Source organism: Artibeus jamaicensis, unplaced genomic scaffold (assembly GCF_021234435.1).
Source record: "Artibeus jamaicensis isolate MK-2021 breed Jamaican fruit bat unplaced genomic scaffold, CSHL_Jam_final contig_781, whole genome shotgun sequence".
Lineage (NCBI taxonomy): Eukaryota > Metazoa > Chordata > Mammalia > Chiroptera > Phyllostomidae > Artibeus > Artibeus jamaicensis.
Window position 1 is genome coordinate 2780590 of NW_026521968.1, and position 18943 is coordinate 2799532.

The window sequence follows — 18943 nt, forward strand, 5'->3', positions numbered from 1 at the left end:
TGTTAATCTATATGTGACAGGTGCTGTATAATGTTGCCAAAAAAACGCAAATGAGCAGACCTATCACAATAATAAAACCATTAAAGATTTGGCATTTATAAATTTTGAGTCAAAATAAAGTGTTTATACACACATTCACACACACACATATATATTATATTTATATATATATTAATCCCCCTGTGGACCAACTTTTCTTTTTTGTCGGGAGAACTAATCAGTTTCTGATGACAATGGTCAGCTCAAAAGGCTGCATGTCCCTCTGGCCCACCTCCAGGGACGCAGGCCGAGAGACTGCCCCCAGGAGCACAGACAAGAGCACAGGAGCACAGGACTAAGGAACAGATCAACTGCTGCAAGTCCCCTAACTGCTGCTGCTTGGGGCAGCCTTCCTGTCCATCTGGTGTTTTGTTACACCTCAGCCCCTCCCTTCTCCAATCCCCAATGCTGAGAAAGGGACGCCAGCTCATACCCATCCTTTTTGTAAAACTCCAGCATCATGTTATCTGTGGCAACGCTGAGGGGCCTGCGGGCCTGCTCAGGCTGGCGCCGGTCGGCGGGGTCCATGTCCGGGGAGGGCATTGAGCTGTAGTTGGCGTTGTGGTTCACGTGCACTGGACTCCCATAGTTCCCTGTGATGTTGAACTCTATCTCTGTCGGGAAGAAATAACAGGTGTACATGCTCTGTTTGGCTGTCACGCCCTTCCCGGGCAGAGCAGAGATGAGCAGAACTGGCCTATTCTTTGTACTCCACACCCAGAAAATTGTGTTCCCTGGTTCAATGGTTGGTCATCTGCTGATAATAATTCATCTTAATATAACTTATCATGATAGTAATATGATTAATATGATGGACATGTAATAAAGCAATTTTCATTTGTGATTAAAAAACAAACTTAATTAAATGGATACAGGGCAGTATTTCCTGAAAAAAGACAAAATCAGCTATCTTCAACCTCATGGTTAAGAGGGAAATACCAGAGAATCTTAATCAGATTAGGTGAAAGAGCCACTGCTAATGCTGTTGGAGAAGGGCTAGCCAATGGGATGGGTCGAGACAAGCAAACAAGAGGCAGTGTTATTAATTGTAGATAATGTCTTCTTGGACCACTGAAAAGCGTTAGACCTGGAGACTTCACTCAGGCCACAAAGGCTATTGGCTATTGGATGGATCTGTGGAAATACTCATCCCTTCCTTTCCTACTAATAATCTGTTAATCTGCAATGACAATGAGCTAGCTGGTCCACAAAGCATGCAGAATTAATTATACCTTCAACACCTTTCTTCTTCATTTCTTTATCCTGATTTCTTACCTTCACTTGACCTTATGTCTTTTATTAGAACTCTCATGAGATCAGAAGTTAGGAGCTTTCACAGTCATAACACATGACATGAAATAAAGGCAATCAACTCCTAATGTATTAGAGCAGCATTATTGATTACCTCTGATACGCAGAGCACAGAAACATGAACAGTAAATGCCCTTAATGTTTACTAAACATAAAGTAGGATACCCTTTTTTTAGAAGGGAACACAGAATTTGGTTGTAACAACTGCTGTCTCTTCAAAACCAGCACCACTGAAGCACCACATATGCTTGTGCAATGGTGTTCCCATGGCTCAGAGAACATTTATGAACATCCATCTGAGGTAGCTGCCTCTAAAGTCTAATTTCAAACCAAGTACATAAAAAGTTCTCATCATCTGTGAACTCCACCTTTACATGCTGAGAAGCTCAGAGGACACAGGTGAGAATGACAAAGGACAGTGCCCAGGTGATCTACAGCCCTGGACAGAAGCCCCCTTCATGGCTGATCTAGCCCCCCTCTGCAGCTAGGAAGCAGAGGATGTTTCTTTCCTTCCTGTACCAGCATTTCAAGGTGCACAGATTTAACGAAACTATGGTGTGGCTGTTAGACCCGTCAAATCCATGGATGTGGCTAGCAGGTGTAGGCTGCGGACGTCCTCAGACCAGAGAGAAGGAAACTGCCATGACCCTGCTCATACCTGAGTGTGAGTGTGTGTGTGTGTGTGTGTGTAGGGGGATTAAAAACAAACAGGGTGCCCTGGCTGGTGTTGCTCAATTGGTTGCGTGTTGTCCTGCAAACCGAAAAGGTTGCCAGTTCAATTCCCAGTCAGGGAACAAGCTTGGGTTGTGGGTTTGGTCCCCAGCCGTGGCATGTTAGGAAGGCAGCCAATTGATGTTTCTCTCTTACATCCATGTTTCTCTCGCTCTCTTTCCCTCTCTAAAATAAGTAAATAAAAATGTTTTTAAAAATAAAATATTAATTCTAAAGAAACAAAAAAAACAAGACAAATATCTTTTGGCAATGGGACTAGGTTTCAGAGGTGCAGAACTCACAATGACACTCCCAGCCACCCTCCCCAGCCACCCTCGCTCCCACAACAGATGCCACACGTACCGCCAGGGAAGAACCAGTCTGCGTGCTGGATGATGGGCTCAATGATCCCAACGATCTGCAGGGAAACAGTGGTCATCATTTCTGTGATGTTCCTGCAGGTCCAGAGCAGAGGAGTGCAGCATTGAGTCAAGGCCGAGGCACCAGCACCACAGCTCGGGAAGGGGCTCTGGCCTGGAAGCCTACAGACCTAGTTTTGAGAGCAGGCTTTCTCTTGTACCTTTCTGAACCCCTTGTCCCCATCTACAGAATGAAGGCAACCACAGAAGTCCTCCCTACAGGAGATGTGCAAGGATACGAGTCAGGAAATGAGGAAGTTCCACAAATCGGCAGGTACAAGGCACATTTCTACGGGAGCTATGATTGTTCACATGGCCAATCTCATCCTCTTTCCGACTGTTCTCTCTTTCGAGACAGCCCTCTCTCCCTCTGGATCATGACACTGGAAATGTGTGCTCTTCATGGCGTGTGAGGACAGCCTGAAAGAGCTCGCCGAGCATGGTCCACCATGCCCCCACCCTCCCATCCTGACACTGCCTTAGATTAGCTCAGAGAAGACCCTCCCAGCAGACCTGAAGCTCTGAGATAATCAGGGGAAAGATCTGCAGAATTCTGGGCCTCCTCCTGAGTCTTAGAAGGAAGCAGGCCACAAAATAAGTAAGACCTGAGAAAGAAATGAGTCTGGTGGCTCTCTGGGCCTTGGCCATCCCTTCCCTGCCCTGTAGTCCCACGGTACCCATGTGTCCGTGCCTCCCTGTACTCACCCCTCCGCTTGTGGCCATAGGAGGTTGGGTCCTAATACAATTGCCATGTTGCTGGGAGTCATCTTGTTTATATCTTGATATTCTGACAACTTGGATAAAAATTTGATCAAGTATCTGAAAGGAAGTTAGAAGGGCTGATTTTAACTGACAGTTCAACAGCAGCCACATTCACCCAGCCTGGCTAGAAATTTCTCTCACGTAGCATATCTTACTGACAATGAGACTCGCACATTCTGCAATGTGATGAAAACATATCATGTGTAAGGACACAGAAATGCTCCAAAAACAGACAAACCCAGCTCCCACCCCGTTCAGTGTCAACATCTGGCCAGAAAAATCCTCCATTCTTCTTTTGGACTTAGTACAAAATGACCTAAAGTTCCTTCTTTATTTCAAACCTCTGTCACCTGCCATCTTCCCTGTGTGCAGAAACGAGAAGCAAGCATCTAGGTGTCATTGGCCAGGAGGTTAACCTGCTAGGAGGGGTATCCCCTTGTCCCTTTGGAGCCCCCCTCAGAGGGGCTTTCTGGAGAGATACAAGGAAGGAAAAACTAATGACTTAGCATATGACCCAGCAATTCCGCTTCTAGGGATATACCCAAGACAAGTAGGTCCCCACAAACTTGCAGCATTACTCATGACAGTCAAAAAGTGAAGACCACTTGGATGTCCATCAGGGGTGGATGCATAAATAACATGTGGCCCATCCACACAATGGAATATTATTCAGACATAGGGAGGAATGAAGCTCTGACACATGCTACCACATGGGAAAACCTTGAAAAATCATGCTGAGAAGCAGAAGAGCACGTGTTGCATGACTGCATTCCCATGAAATATCCAGCACAGGGAAGTCTATGGCGACAGAGACAGGATGTGCCCGAGTGGCTGCCAGGGTTGGGCTGGTAGAATGAGGAGTGACTGCACACAGGGAAAGGGTTTCTTTTTGAGGCAATGAAAATATTTTAAAATTAGTGCTGATAGTTATATAACTCTACAATTATACAAAACCCCCACACAAAATCGTACACTTTAAAAGGGCACAATGGTATGTGCATTATATTTCAAGAAAGCCATTATTAAAACAAATGAAAGAGAATCAGTGCAGAAGCTATTCACAAAATGAGCACAAAAATAGCTCTGGCAAATCACACCAAAAACCTGCTGGGCTCTGACAAGCACCCTTGGGGCACACACTTTCTCCTGGACTCTCAGCTACACAGGGCAGCAATAGCCTTCTGTCAGCCAGCAGGAAGTCCACAGGCTTAGGGTCTGACCCTGGAGTCCCCAGCCTGGGTCTGTGCTAACTCCACCCACAGCCTCGCCTGACCACATCTCCCTCTTCAAGAGGCCACATGCAACTGGGCCAGAATGTGGGACCTCGACTGAGAACAGTTGAGCTGCAGCTGCCCAGTGTCCTGGGCTATAGTCAGCAATACTAGATGTGTGCTATGTTCACCTGATTCTTGCTCTTGGGTGCTTTAAAAAATTATGGCAAATATGTACACATCGCCATTTTAACCATTTTTAAGTATACAGTTCAGTGTCATTAAGTACTTTCACACTTTTAAGCAACTATCACTGCTATCCATCTCCAGGACTTTTCAACACCTCAAACTAAAATTCTACCCATTCAATGATACCCTCCTATCTCCAACCCCATCCCAACAGCAGCTCCCTCCCCCAACCAGCCCCTGGAAACCACCATTCTACTTTCTGTCTCTATTCGGAGGACTATTCTAGGTGCCTCATGGAAGTGACTGGCTTTTTTCACTCAGCATAATGTCCTAAGGTACATCCACATTGTAGCATGTGTCACCATTTCCTTCCCTTTTCAGGCTGAATATTGCATCGCATGTGTATTTTTCTGATGAACTTATCCACTAAGGGATACTTGGGTTGTTTGCTCCTCTTGGCTACTGTGATTAATGCTGCTACAAACGTGGGTGTACAAATATCAAGCCTTTGCCTTCTAATCTTGTGGCTACAAAGCCAGATGTGGAATTGCTGGGTCAAGTGGTAATTCTATGTTTAATTTTTTGAGGATCTGCCTTACCAACCCTTTTGGGATTCTTTACAGAAAAACAGAAAGAATCAGGCAGATGGTAGCAGCAGCTGAAGCTGAAAATCCATATCTAAAGAAACAGTGAGAAGAGGTGTGGGGCCAGGAGCAGTGCCAGCAAGGCACGGTGCTGGGGAAGCAGAGGGTGTGATGGGGCAGATGCCAGGGAGAGGAGAGATCTGCACAGGAGCAGGCAGGAAAATCTCGTGTGGTGGCAAGAAAAGTGAGAGACAGATGTGTTTAAAATAGCTGGTGGATGGTGGAGCACCAGAGAATATTCTCCCAGTGGGCCAGCTCAAGGACAAACCCACCAAATCCGGCTTCAGGTTTGGTTAGCTTCTCCCAGGTGTCCATGGATACTTATCTTTGCAATAAATCCCCAATGGGGGATTTCAAGACATTGAAATGTCTTGAAATAACTTGCACTAAACTTTGCTTTTTGCAAATCAAACCTTAACTGAATTAGCCAATGTCTAGTTAGGTAAACTCCAACATCATCTACTCTATTTGCTTATCTGCAAAATGGTAATTAACAATTTCACAGGGTTTGAAGTTGCAAAGAGACCATGCATATTAATAACGCTTTGGACACCATAAATTCAGTGAATGCTAGCGACCATGACCTTTAGCCAGGAAAATGTGCGTCCGGGGCTTGAAGAACAGACCCATGTGCCTCCAGTGTTCACTTACCGGATGTTGTTGTGATTGGCCTTGGGCAATTTTTCACAAGCATTCCACAGAGCCTGAAGCCTCTTGTCTTGCTCCTGGATGCTGGGGAATGAACAGGAAAAGCCACTGGATGAGGATGACTCAATGAAGCCTCATCAGCAATCATGTTTATCATCATTGTCATGTTTGAGAATAAGGAGCCAACCACGTGACTGACCATACTAGCAACCTATTATTATTCAAATGTTTGATTACTCTTACCTTCCCCTCCACGTTCTCCTTGTGCCTTGTCCTCTGCTATTTTAACAAAACTTCCCCTGCCGGTGTCACACATCCCAGGGTAGTAGTTGGTGGCCGGTGGACAGACCTGTGCTCTGGAGTGAGCAGGGCCATGGTGTTGTCAGGAGGGTGATTCTGGCACAGAAACCAGGATGTGTGGCACCATGCAGGGCACACATACGCTCCAGGGGCCGAAAGAAGCCTTGCATTTCCCTGGTTCCAGGCCACTGAGCCCTCAAGCTTCAGGATCATTATTTCCTATTTCCTGTTGGAGACCCACGTTTACCAATGAGGGGGAGGATGTCCCTCAGAGAGGTCCTGAAGCAGCAGGACGGCATCCCCTTGTCTGGCTTTATATCACCAAGGTCACTGAGACACTCAGTAACTAAAAGGGACAGTTCCCATCAGAGGACACATCCCGCTTATCTTCATCCCCAGGAGCACAGCGGTAGTTCACCCACCCTCACACCATGGTGGCAGCTTTCTGCCCAGTTCAACAACTGTTGTTTAATGGCCATTCAGTCAATCCCTCTCAGTCAGTAAATTTTATAGACAGAAATCTGATCTTTCAAGACATGACTCAGAGATGGATAATTCCCATTAACAAAGGATTCTCTACTCTACAAAATATTTGTTTTAAGGATTTCTTTATTGATAAGCCCCCTGAGAATTAAAAAAAATTACTCATAGGATTACATTTTAAAATAATTTTTCATGAACATCTACATCAAAGCTGACATGATGAGGAAGACCAAAGCCCCAGAAAGGAAAGCCCCAGCTGAGGGAGGGGCCCTGGGTGGGTAGTGGCCACCACCCACATGCCGGCTCCAGAGGTCCCCCTACAGATCTTGACCACGTGAGAAAAACCTCTTCCCTCACTTCAGTCTGAGGGAGTGGGAAGCATTTGCCAGGGAAACTTCTGCTAGAAAATTGATGGGAAAACCAAAACTCCCACTAGAATGGAAAGGTCACAGTTCATATTTGTCAAGTAGCCAAATTTGACCAAAGTCTGGCCAAGGAGGCTTTTCTGTCTGGAGGCCAAGGAGACTCAGCTCTATCCTGGCTGTGAACTTGGGCCAATGATTTAATCTCTGTGAACCTCACTGCCCTCATTATAAAGGGGATTAATAAGAGAACTTGCCCTGTAGCATCCATGTGAGTGATTTAAAGGAGAATCATACAAAGCACCTGCTCACGATCAATGTCGGCCTGTGCAGCCCCCACAGTTGTCTCCACTCCCATGTCTGCCAGTAGCTGGGGTGTCCCTGGTGGCACAGAGCCCCATCCAAGGTCCTGCTCCTCAATCCTTTCTAAGGTGGAGGGGCAAGATGCTACAAAGACCTTGCATTCAGTACAACCCAGCAAACACACACTGAGCACTTCCTGTGTCCTGGCACTGTCCTGAGGGTTGGGAAGCCATGGTCAACCAGGAGGGCACTCTCAAAGCTCAAAGTGTGATCGGCTACCCGGACACAGCTGTGAGACAGGCAGTCAGAATGAACAGTGGGGATGGGACCCATCATGACTGCTGGCTGTTTTACCTCAGCTTGTCAGGGAGGTCTCTCTGAGGTTACATTTAAGGTAGGGCCAAAATAACCAGAAGCAGCCCTGGGGCAAACGTTCAGGTGCCGAAGCAAAGGTGAAGGCTTGTCCACCCTGTCCTTTGACTGACTGGAGCTGCAGTCCTTCCCACACCCTCTGCCGGGTGTCCTTGGTCTAGCCTGAGTCTCTGCTCTGCGACTCCTGCATGGAAGCACTAATTGATGTGGCTCACCTACTCATTCCCTTTTTGTTACAGGCCACCTCACACTCCCCTGGCGATCACTCCCCTGGCTACCCCTCCAGCTCCTGGATGCCCCTTCCATTCAGAGCCAGCTAGGTACTGCGTGTTTGCCCAAAGGGCAATCCCATTAGGCTTACTATGGCTCTTCAGTGAGATTCAGCTTCCTTGAGTTCAATGGTTATCAACCTAACAGCCTTGAGAGTTTTGAAACAAGGAGTCCAGGCCGATTAAATCAGAATCTCTGGAAAAAAGGTCCATGCATTGATATCTTTTAAAAGCTCCCCAGGAGACTGATGTACACAGAGGGCTAGAAGTGGCTGTGCTGCGGAGTGTGCCACAGTGTAGAGATATCATAGCTTATGTAGCCACTCCCACATTCCCATTTGCTTTTGCCTGGAATAGCAAAGAGCTTTTGCTATTCCAGGTAAAGCCGCAGTCTACATTTTTGTATATGCCTCTTTGGGCATATGTGTAAGCATGACACATGTTTCTGCCTGCTAGATACCAGGAAATGAAGCTGCTAGATCAAAGGTTATATGCTTTCATAATTTTAATACATACTTCCAAATAAACTCCAACCCATAAGACACTCCAAAATGTGATATACTCACTTGGAAGCCTGAATCCACTCGTCATAGAGTTCAAAGGTCATAAGAGGTTCTGGCAACTCTCGGAGGTAAGATTTCAAAGCTCCTGGGCATGAATACAATATCAGCCGTGAGCCACTTTGACATGGCAAAGACAGGTTTCCTGAGCCAGCATCACCCTGTGGGCCATGTCTAGGATGGGCTCCCTGACCCAGACAACAAAATCAAAGGGCGGCTCCCATGTGAGTGGATCCGAGGCTCTGGCATGGCCACAGGACCTAGGCGGACAACCGCACTGGCCTCTAGCCTTATTTGTCACCTTTATCTCATCTTCCATTGGCACACTGGGGAGACCTTCCCCCAAGAGGTCATAGCAACCAGGACCAACACTGGGCCCTGAGTGGACACATCTAACACCTGTCAGGAAGCCACAGGCTCAAATGTCTGACATGTGGCCACACATCTTCCATGCTCGCCCCTTCCCTGGGAGCCTCTACGGTACAAGGGATACCATGCTAAGGGTTGGGGGCACCCACCTGCAATTGCATGGGGGTCTGCAGAGTACTCTTGCACATCTACCACACAGCAGTCCAGGGCAGCTTTTAGCTTCTTCAGCTTGGAGGCGGATGGGGCTACTCGGAAGAGTCCCTACCAAAAGGACAGAGGGTCGGTGGACAGCCATGTAACTCAAACCCAACAAAGTCAGAAGACCTGTCCATTCCTTTCTTCCAAATTCTCCCAGATGTGCCTCCCCACCCCCACTTTGCAACAGTGTAGCCGCTTGTCTGCCAAATGCTCCGGCAGAGCTGGGACTGGGCCTCCCCACTATCATGTCCTGGGGGTGACTCACTGTTCTGTCTCAGTAGGAGCAAAAACAGTGAAACCTGGACACTCAGGTTTCTTGTTCTCATATATTTAAAATGCATTGTAAGATTTTATTTATTTATCTTTAGAGGGGAAGGGAAGGAGAGAGGGAGAGAAATATCAATGTATAGTGCCTCTTGTGGGTCCCCTCCCGGGAACTGGCCTGCAACCCAGGCATGTGCCCTGACTGGGAATCAAACCGCCATCCTTCGGTTTGCAGGCCCGCGCTCAATCCACTGAGCTACACCAGCCAGGTATTTAGAATACATTTCAGAGGAGAATTTAGAGGTGTCTCAGACAAAGAGATGTCCAAAGCTCTCTAGCATATATGTGAGGAAGCTCCCAAAACATGTTTGGATTAGCGTGTAAGCACAGTTGCTCTAACAAAGAGAGCAAGTGATGGTGCACATGAAGGAGAGGGCTTGATCCTCACGAACACATGTCATAGCCATGAAGGAGGGGCAATGGTTTTGGTGACAGACAACACCAAAGGGAGTGGAGCTGTCACACAAGAGCTTCAGAGTTCTGACTGTGTTGCTGAGAAGAGAGTTCCAGTGAGAAACACAGAAAAACCGGAAGGAGATTGTTCACATGGCCAGTGAGTCCAGGTTTGGGGGCATTAGAGAAAAACCCCATGGAAATGCTGAAGAAATGGTAGCGAACCTGGGAGTGGGGCTCAGGGGAGGGGTGAGGACCCAGGATGCTCACTGAGGTTGAGTCGAAGGTCCAGAAGAGGATGGTGACACCCAGGAAATAGAGGGCAGGACTGGGCAGTGCTGAATGGGTCATGACTATGTCACCAATAGGGGCAAGGGGCACAAGGGAGCACAGTGGGTGCTAGTTTCAAGGGTGGCTCCAGCAGTAATGTTGCAGGTGGCCAAGTGGTGAAGGCGGCTAGGCTGAGGCCTGGGACTGGGCAACCTGGAGGTCCCCAGGGTCAAGAGGGCAGGTTTAGCCCAGTGGTGGGAGCAGAAGTGGCTGTGCCAGAGACAGAGGAGTGAGCTGTGCCAAGGGTGCACAACCAGAAGTGCTGTTACCTGAAGACGTTAGGCACAAAAACCAAAACCCAGCTGGTCAGGGAAGGAGCATGAGGCTGTGGTTGGGCTGAAAGAATACCTCTTTGTAGGCTATGGAAAACCTGAGTATATTTGTTATTAAAGGAAAAGAGCAGATGCAAAGTAGGGAAAAGTGCAAGGGGGAGCGTGAAGGTCTAGAGGGTGGCGGAAGGGGCCAGAAGAATCAGGAGACAAGATGGGAGATGCCACACCATCTGATGCCTGTTCTTCAAAAACTAGTTCACACTGACTAGAAATTCTAAGATACTGATCAATTTGTTTTACTTGTATGTGATAATGTTCTAGTTCTATTTAAAAACATTCCTTATTTTCTAGAGAAACTTGCTGAAATATCATAGATGCAATGATCTAATGTCTAGGACTGGCTTCAAAATCTCCACAGCAGGGGTGGGGCAGGAAATGGAGGTGCAGATGAAACAGGGCCGACCATATGCTGGGTGATGAGGCTGATTATCTTAAGTGTCTTAGTTTTTCCATAATTCATAAAAAATGAAGACGAAAGAAAAGGCCCAGTTTACCTTCGTCTATGAAAGCATCCTCCAGGCATTGCAAACTTCTTTCTCTCTTATGATTGATAGCACATGTGAAAATGCCTGGCAGCGAAATATGGTAAAAAAAGACCTATTGCCACCCCTTTGGAACGGCCCTATGCAGAGCAGACCTGACACAGGGCATGCGGCCAACGTGCATGAGAACCTAAACTGGCTTTCTTCTCTTCTGAAGTCTTCCCAGTTTGCCCCAGGTGACCAGGGGCTGACTTAAAGACTATTCTGGATTAATCAGATTTATTAATTAATCCAAATTAATACATGGGATGCTTATCTTCTCCAACAAGCTCATAAGCCCCCATTTGACTCTTTTATACTTTGTTCAGTAATAAATGCATAGCAGGCCCCAAGTAAGTATTGATCTGCTGATCAGATCAAAAAAAGATGGAGTGAAGATTTTAAAACAGCCAGTAAAAGAAACCAAAGAAAGTTCTAGCTCCCAGGAAAGATTTACACAGTAATAAATACAACAGCCAATGATTTCTCACAGACCTTTTATACATATGGCTCTTAAGAACTATTTTCTAATGTCACTATCAATCTATTTTCAGGATCTCTATAAGAGAGTTATGATCAAAAGGTTAAAAGGTCTATTTTTTATTTTTGTGAATTTATTGAAGTGACACTGGTAAATAAATTATATACATTTCAGGGGTACAATTCTATTAAGACATCACCTGTATATTGTACTGTGTTCACCACCCCAATCAAGTCTCTCCTTCCATTACCTTTTATTCCTCTTTACCTTGCTCCACCTCCACAACCCCCTGCCCTCTGATAATCACCATGCTGTTACCCAAGTTTTGCCTTTTTTTTTTTTTGCTTAATCATCTCACCTTTTCCACCCAGCTCCCCACCCTCATTCCCTCTGAGAGCTCTTTAGTCTGTTCTCTGTATCTATGAATCTATTTCTGTTTTGTTCATTTGGTTCCACGTGAGTGCAATCACGTGGTACTTTCTTTTCCATGATGGGCTTATTTCACTTAGCATAATGCCCTCTAGGTCCATTCATACTGTTGCAAAGGGTAAGATTTCCTTTTTTATGGCTGAGTAGTACTCCATTGTGCAAATGTACCACAGCTATTTTATCCACTCATCTACTGGTGGACACTTGGGCTGCTTCCAAATCTTGGCTATTGTAAATAATGCTGCAATGAACGTAGCAGTGCATGTATTCTAAAAGTTCTAATTTTAAAATCAGAGAACCTTTGAAGAAGGAGGAGGAGGAGGAACAGGAAGAGGAAGCAGCAGCTGATTACCAAAATAATTTTAAACATGAAGAAAGAATGGCCAGAATGTGGATCTAAGTTTGTCATGGCCAGCAGTACCAGTCTCCCCTTAAAGTGAAGGTTCATGGGAGAGAGCAGGACCCATTTGTGTTCTGCAGGAGAAGGGGCTATATCACATCTTACCATGTTTGGATTTGTAGGGGCCACAGTGGGGATGGTAACAGGGGTGAAGATCTTGTGGTCTGTGCCTCCTGGAAGAGGGCGCATGCTCGGGGCCCAGCTTGGGGCAGGGCCTGGCTATGCCCAGACCCACCTCCTCCTGCATCAGTCACTCCAGCAGCATCATGACGTACACACCAGACCCACCTCCTCCTGCATCCCGCACTCCAACAGCATGGTCACGCACGCCTCGATGGGAAAGGCGATCTCCCGGCTGCTGATGGTGAGGTGTTCCTCCAGGGGCTTCCCAAAGGAAGGCTTCTCTACCCAGGCCTCTGATCAAGTGGGGCAAGAAGGGAGTCAATGAAAAGGTTATGAAGGTCACTCATGCTGGAGTATGTCATGTCATATAGATTATCCTAAGACTATGAAAAACATGGAGGCCCAGTGGAGTCTCCACTCCCATGGTTTTGGGAGGACTAAGAGGTCTGCGTAGGGCAAAGGCTAACTGGCTGTGTCCAGAGCTGCTGGGCTTCATGTAACACACACTTGCACACACATCTGTACAAACACACACCTCCCCTGACTGATCCCCTTAGGGAATGGTGTGTTTGAGTGGGCTCTGACTCACTGCAGCTGAATCAAGGCACCAACTGGTGAAGTCCAAGCTGCTCATCTGAATGTGACCCCCGGGGACACATAAGGGTGGGTGAAAACGAGGGGCATTGGTGGCATCTGGGAGACAGGCAGGCTGTCTCCAACTTTCCCCAACCAAGGAGGGTCTCCACTTACCTTGTTGTGCTTTTATCTGAGGCAGCACCGCCTGCAAGAGTGTCAGTGACTTCCTGTGGTATTCAGCTTGCACTTCTATTAGCTGACAAAACACAAGAGCAAACATTAGCCTTTGCCGAGGGTTGGGGGCACAGGCTGCTGTGCCACATGGGGTGCTCTGCACAGACTGGATGCCCTGCTTCCTCTGCAGTCTCTGCAGCAACAGAGTCACAGATGGGGGCTTGGGAGGCAGGAGAGCCACGAGGGGTTATGGGGGCTGCCCCGCAGCTGGGGCCTGACCTAGAGAGCGTGCTTCTGCTGTCGTCCTACCTTGCTAAGCATCCCTCAAAGCAAAAGGCAGCAAAGAGAAGTGAATCGATAGGAAAGGAGATATGAAAAACACATTTATAAATCTGTATGCCTACGAGGGCTGAATGCTATTAGTCTGTGTGTACACAAACACACACACACAAAACACATCTTGTTTTCTGCAAAGTGGATTTAAGATATAGCCAGTCAGAAAACTTGTGGCTTGATCTATAATTCTCTTCAAGTACTTCAAGTACCTTGGGAGGTAAAATTGTTTGGTTAAAATAATACAGCTGGAAGCACAAATTCCTTCAAGATGTTCTATTTGCCCATCCCACTACTAAAAAATCTGCTGAAATGCTAACAAGAGCAGGTGAAATCCTGCTCTTGAATGAGAACAATGGTTACTTCATTCATTTTCCGAACCCCTCCTCCACCCTCAAAAATTGGCCATGGATGAGGAAAGGGGATGAATCACTGTTCCAATGCTTGGCATGGAGGGTAGATACTGTCATCTTCAAGTAAAACAAAAATAATTAAAAAAATTAGAAATAAACAAATGACAATTAGGCAGCCGAAAAATGTTTGGAATGCCAACAATTTCATTAGTTTTAACAACTCTAAAATTGAATATTACCTTCACAAATAAAGCCAATGAAATATACTTAGAGATATACCACTAGTTTAAAATAAACTTTCTGAGTTGGAAGGAATGCATATCAGTCCTTTTTTAGGGTAGAAGAAATTCCCCCGAATTTCTAGTCCCCTGATGAAAGTGTTGGAAGATTGCTAACAGTGGATAGGTTTTCTACATACTTATCAAAGCACTATAAACATTGCAGGATTTCTTCTCCTTTTCTTCTGGCTTCTTTCTTCCTTATCCTTCTACCACTTCCCTATTTTAATTTGTATTTTTCTCAACTCACATCCTGTTTCTCTACCCCGACCTCTACCCACTATATGCAAATAACACGTGCCCAAAGATGGCAACCAAACAATGTCTTCAGACACTGCCAAGTGTCTGGTGAAAGAGGGAGCAAAATCACCCCTGACTGAGCACCACTGCCACACCTCACATGTCACAATTACCTTCATAGGTGAGGTTAAGGGTTTTTCTTCATTTTTTCTTGGGGTGGGGAAAGGGAAGCCATACAAAGAGAAACAGAAGGTGGGACTTATTCACAGGCAGGTCAGTCAAACTCCCAGTCTTCCCTGTGACATGCTCAAGTCCGTGCCCACACTCCTTTCCCACCTGCCCCACGATTCTTGAAAACAGGCTTTGAGTTGTTTCATCTTCATGGACACTTACTGTTTGAAAGTAGTTTGCATAGTCAATTTCTTTGGCCACAAAACTGTACATGTCCGCTGAGAGCTGGTCCTGTGGAAGGTAAAAGACAACTTCACAAAATACATTGTAAAGACAGCAGAGATGGCTAATGCATGGACCTCAACATTAGAGAAGAAAGACCCCTAACCATTTTCAACCCCTTTCTAAGTAAAACCTGCAATGTTACATACTCTGCCATAGACATTTCCACATTTCCTGGCCATGGCTCTAGAGATCCAGTGGGCATGAAAAGAAAACCGGTGCCAGCGGATCCCCAGAGATTCCAGCACATGGGCCAGGTCTAGAGTTAGGAAAGCTGGTGTGGGAGACCGATGTGCAGATTACTGCCACACACCTCTGCAGCCTATTTGCCTCTGTGCAGCACCTTCCAAGTACAAACTGCACTTGCGCTCTCTTCATGCTCTCATTCCCTCTCTTTGATCATTCTACTGCTTTGTTGTCTTTCATTCTCAATACTGATGGGTTGATAACAAGCCTATGCAGAAAAGACAGCAACACACCAATTTGGAGAAAGTTGGATACAATAGGTAGGCAAGAAAAGGGCTGCTGATTCAGAACACATCAAAACCTGGGCACACTCAACTTCACACACAAACCTCATAGTGTTAAGAGTCCTGTGCTTTCCAGTTCTCCATGTGATGGGGACAACGGCCCACTGCTGGGTCCGAATCTGGGATGTGTTTGCCTCAGTGAACAATTTCCAGTTCCACAGAAACATCCATAGCAAGGTGCAATAAAAGTGCATTCTGAGCAGGATGCAGACTGTTACTAACCATGTCTCTGAGCACATCACACGTCTGGACTTGTTTGCACAAGTCCTCTGATTTCTCCAGTTTCTCCCTGTTGGGTTGCCTCAAATAGATGTTTACAAGAAATGCTAAGCTGAGAAGAGAAGAGTCTTTACTGTTTTGTTTGAGGTAAATGAGAGACCAGCACAAGAAGGATGATCCAGATACGAAATGAATTAAAGCAGGCAACTACGCGCTTCAGAAAGAGCCCGTTTCATGGGCCCTCAGCCCCTCGGCTGCCAGTGCAACCCATGCTCAGTGAGAGCACTAAGGTGTAAGGGGGATCTGCTTTCTTCGTGTCTACTGGCAGGCCAGCCTTTGCGGAGAACATCCTTCAAGGGCTCTCGTACATGAGGCCACAGAGGCAAGGCACAGAGCTAAAGGGGAAGGCTGCTCTCTAGGGAGCTTTAAACACAGATTAGTTAGTGCTAGCCTTGGTCCAGTGTCAGGGAATGAAGAAAGAGGAAGCAATGAATTAACATACACTGAGAACAGTCTAGGTGCCAGGCACAATGTCATGTGAAATTCTCATCTCTCTTAGGTGTTGAATTTCCAGTTTCAGATGAGTAGTTACCAAGAGTTCAAGGATCTCATCTGTCTGCCCTCCACAGTCTCAAAAGTGCTTCAGCTAATAGGGGCTTAGTAACTATCTGCTGTAAGAACAAGGGAAGAAATGGAGGCTCGGTAGCGGTAACGATCTGGGAGAAGAGAATGGGCTCTAAACCCGCCCACCTCCGCTCCCTTTCAGCAGAGCATCTCTACAGCTATTGCTGTTGTTGGCTGCCCAGTCTGTCAAAGGCTCACCAGAACACGTTCGGGGGGGAATGACTTGTCTGCCATCCCCGCATCAGCATTGCTCAGGACACATCTGTCATCAGCCAGGCAGTCACAAGGGACATACTTCAAGTCAGAGAAAATCAAAGGGCTGAAGCATAAAAACGGCTCTGCAGACAGAGGAGAGGAAGAGACCCCACAAAGGACTAAGTCCCACATCAGATACATCTCCAGTGGCTCAGCAATGAACTTGACCAACAGGTGATTTTAGAGAAGTCAGGCCACCTGCATGCACTCTCAGACACATAAACGGACTTTTAAAGATTACTTTTAAAGATTATTGCTTTACTAAGTAAGTAAGCAGTATGGACTCTGAATACACCACACTGTGAGAAAAGGGTGAAAACTACAAATAAAATTTACATTTACCTAATCATCAGTGAATTTTCTTTATAAAGGAAAAAAAAAGACTTTTATCAATAATCACCAGAGTTAAATGTGTATAAAAAGCCATTTGTGTTCTGATTTTGCAACAAATCCACACTTGGAAAAATATAAAGTAAAAAATCATATTCTCCTATAACCCCAACAGCAGAGGTAATGGCTATAAACTGTGATGTCCACTAATCTGGCAGGTTTTACATGATTAACAGGCTTACAAAGTATGGGACAGAATGCTTTGTAGCTCATTTGTCCCTAGATAAAAATGTTTTATAATGGACATGATATTTAATAAATGGATGGACTATGTTTCTATTGTTGGATATTGTGTTTTTAATTTTTTACATTATAATGACATTTGAATAAGCATCTGTTCATACTTATTTGCACCCATCTCTTGATTATTTCCTTCTAATAAATTCTACAATTAAAATTAATTCTGATTATATAATTACTTATAGTTAAAGTTAGAAATATTAGAAAGATAATAATAAGTTGGGGCATCAGAAAAAAACATTTATATTATCAGCACTAATCCACAAGTATTTTGTTTGTTTTCTACAGTAACCTTTTAAATCTGATTAATCACAACCAAATTTAAAGAGAAAAGTTAAATAGTATGTTCTTATTTTGTATTTTGTTTTATCAAGAGGATAACTTTCTTCTAAATGTATTGCCTATTTGTGTCACCCACTGTCAATTCCTTGCGGACATTAGGCACTCATGCAGGAGTCTTCACCTAGTTCTTATTTACGAGATTTGTCAGAATTCTTTGGATTGATGAGATCAATGGCTTTATCAATTAGTAATATTTCCCCTAATTTTCCATTTATCTAGTCATACTACTTACAACATATTTTGGTCCTGCCCTTTTTTTAATGGCTTTTCCATGGAGTAGTATCTATTGCATTTTTCTCTTTATGATTTCCTCCTTTGCTAATCTGCTTAGGGCATATCAACCCACAGTATAAATATCCATATATTTGTGCAGTAGAGAATACAACATTTAAATCTTTAATACATTTGGAATTTATTTTGGTACTTTACCAGACACAGAATTTTTTTTAAAGAGCTAACCAAATGTCTCAAAATTGTTAATGAATAAAATAGATTTTCCCTATAGATTGGAAATATCACAGATATAAAACTTCTCATATACTTGGATTTTGGATTTTCTACTGATTGGGATCTTTTTTTTCACTGTTCTATTTATTTTTTAAAATAGTACCTAAAGATAGCAGTTCAAAGCTCCAATAATTCTTACATTAATTCTAAAAACCTTTAGCATTTTTTAAACCTTTAGAAATTTTTAAAAATTTCATTTATTTATAATTTATTTTTAGACAGAGGGGAAGGGAAGGAGAATGAGAAAGAGAAATATCGATGTGTGGTTGCCTCTCACGTGGCTCCCACTGGGAACCTGGACTGCAACCCAGGCAGGTGCCCTGACTGGTAATTGAACCGATGACTGTTTCACAGCCCAAGCTCCATCCACTGAGCTACACCAGCCAGGCTCTTTATCACCCTTTGAGGCATTTATACAATTATACCGATGCACCACAGTTCTGATCAAATTAATTGGGGGGAATTCAAATTTTGATCACACTGGCTCTTCTCATGCAGGAACATCCCCAGAGTTACAGTCTTCTTTGACCTCTGCATTTCTATTTTACAATTATCCTATATTATATGACATTACTGTAGAATTTTGAATATTTCTGTTAAAAACTCCCCAAGATATTTTTAAATACTTCTCTCTTAAATACTTTTTCTTGGTGGAAAGTTTAACCTTGATTTTTATTATTGACTTCTAGTTTCTAGTCTGGCATATAAGTAGATTAGAAGTAACCATATTAAGAAGTCACCACTAACAATATGTAAAAAGTTGAACACACTTGAAAAAGCAACAATGCTTCTTTGATCCACCAGAGAAGTGAGGTCACATGGCGAACCGCTGTCCCCCAAAGTGGAGAGACAGACAGGAAGGTATGAGAAAGCAACCCACCTGGGCAGAAACCTTCACAGAAACCAGTGCTGGGCTGGGAACACTTGGGCTGCATCTGACAAACTG

General features: G+C 44.9%; 1 protein-coding gene across 3 annotated transcripts in view; it reads right to left on the reverse strand.

Moving 5' to 3' along the window:
- The window catches only part of ARHGAP44 (Rho GTPase activating protein 44), a 180879-nt gene that overhangs the window by 32150 nt on the left and 129786 nt on the right, over positions 1 to 18943 (reverse strand). For all 3 annotated transcript variants that reach the window (XM_053672692.1, XM_053672690.1, XM_053672691.1), the window contains exons 8-16: positions 14831 to 14899; positions 13234 to 13315; positions 12649 to 12776; positions 9102 to 9213; positions 8590 to 8671; positions 5938 to 6018; positions 3186 to 3299; positions 2425 to 2516; positions 473 to 653 (exon numbers count right to left, since the gene is read on the reverse strand). In XM_053672692.1, the coding sequence (XP_053528667.1) occupies positions 473 to 653; positions 2425 to 2516; positions 3186 to 3299; positions 5938 to 6018; positions 8590 to 8671; positions 9102 to 9213; positions 12649 to 12776; positions 13234 to 13315; positions 14831 to 14899 (941 nt within the window). The remainder of the gene's footprint in view (positions 1 to 472; positions 654 to 2424; positions 2517 to 3185; positions 3300 to 5937; positions 6019 to 8589; positions 8672 to 9101; positions 9214 to 12648; positions 12777 to 13233; positions 13316 to 14830; positions 14900 to 18943) is intronic.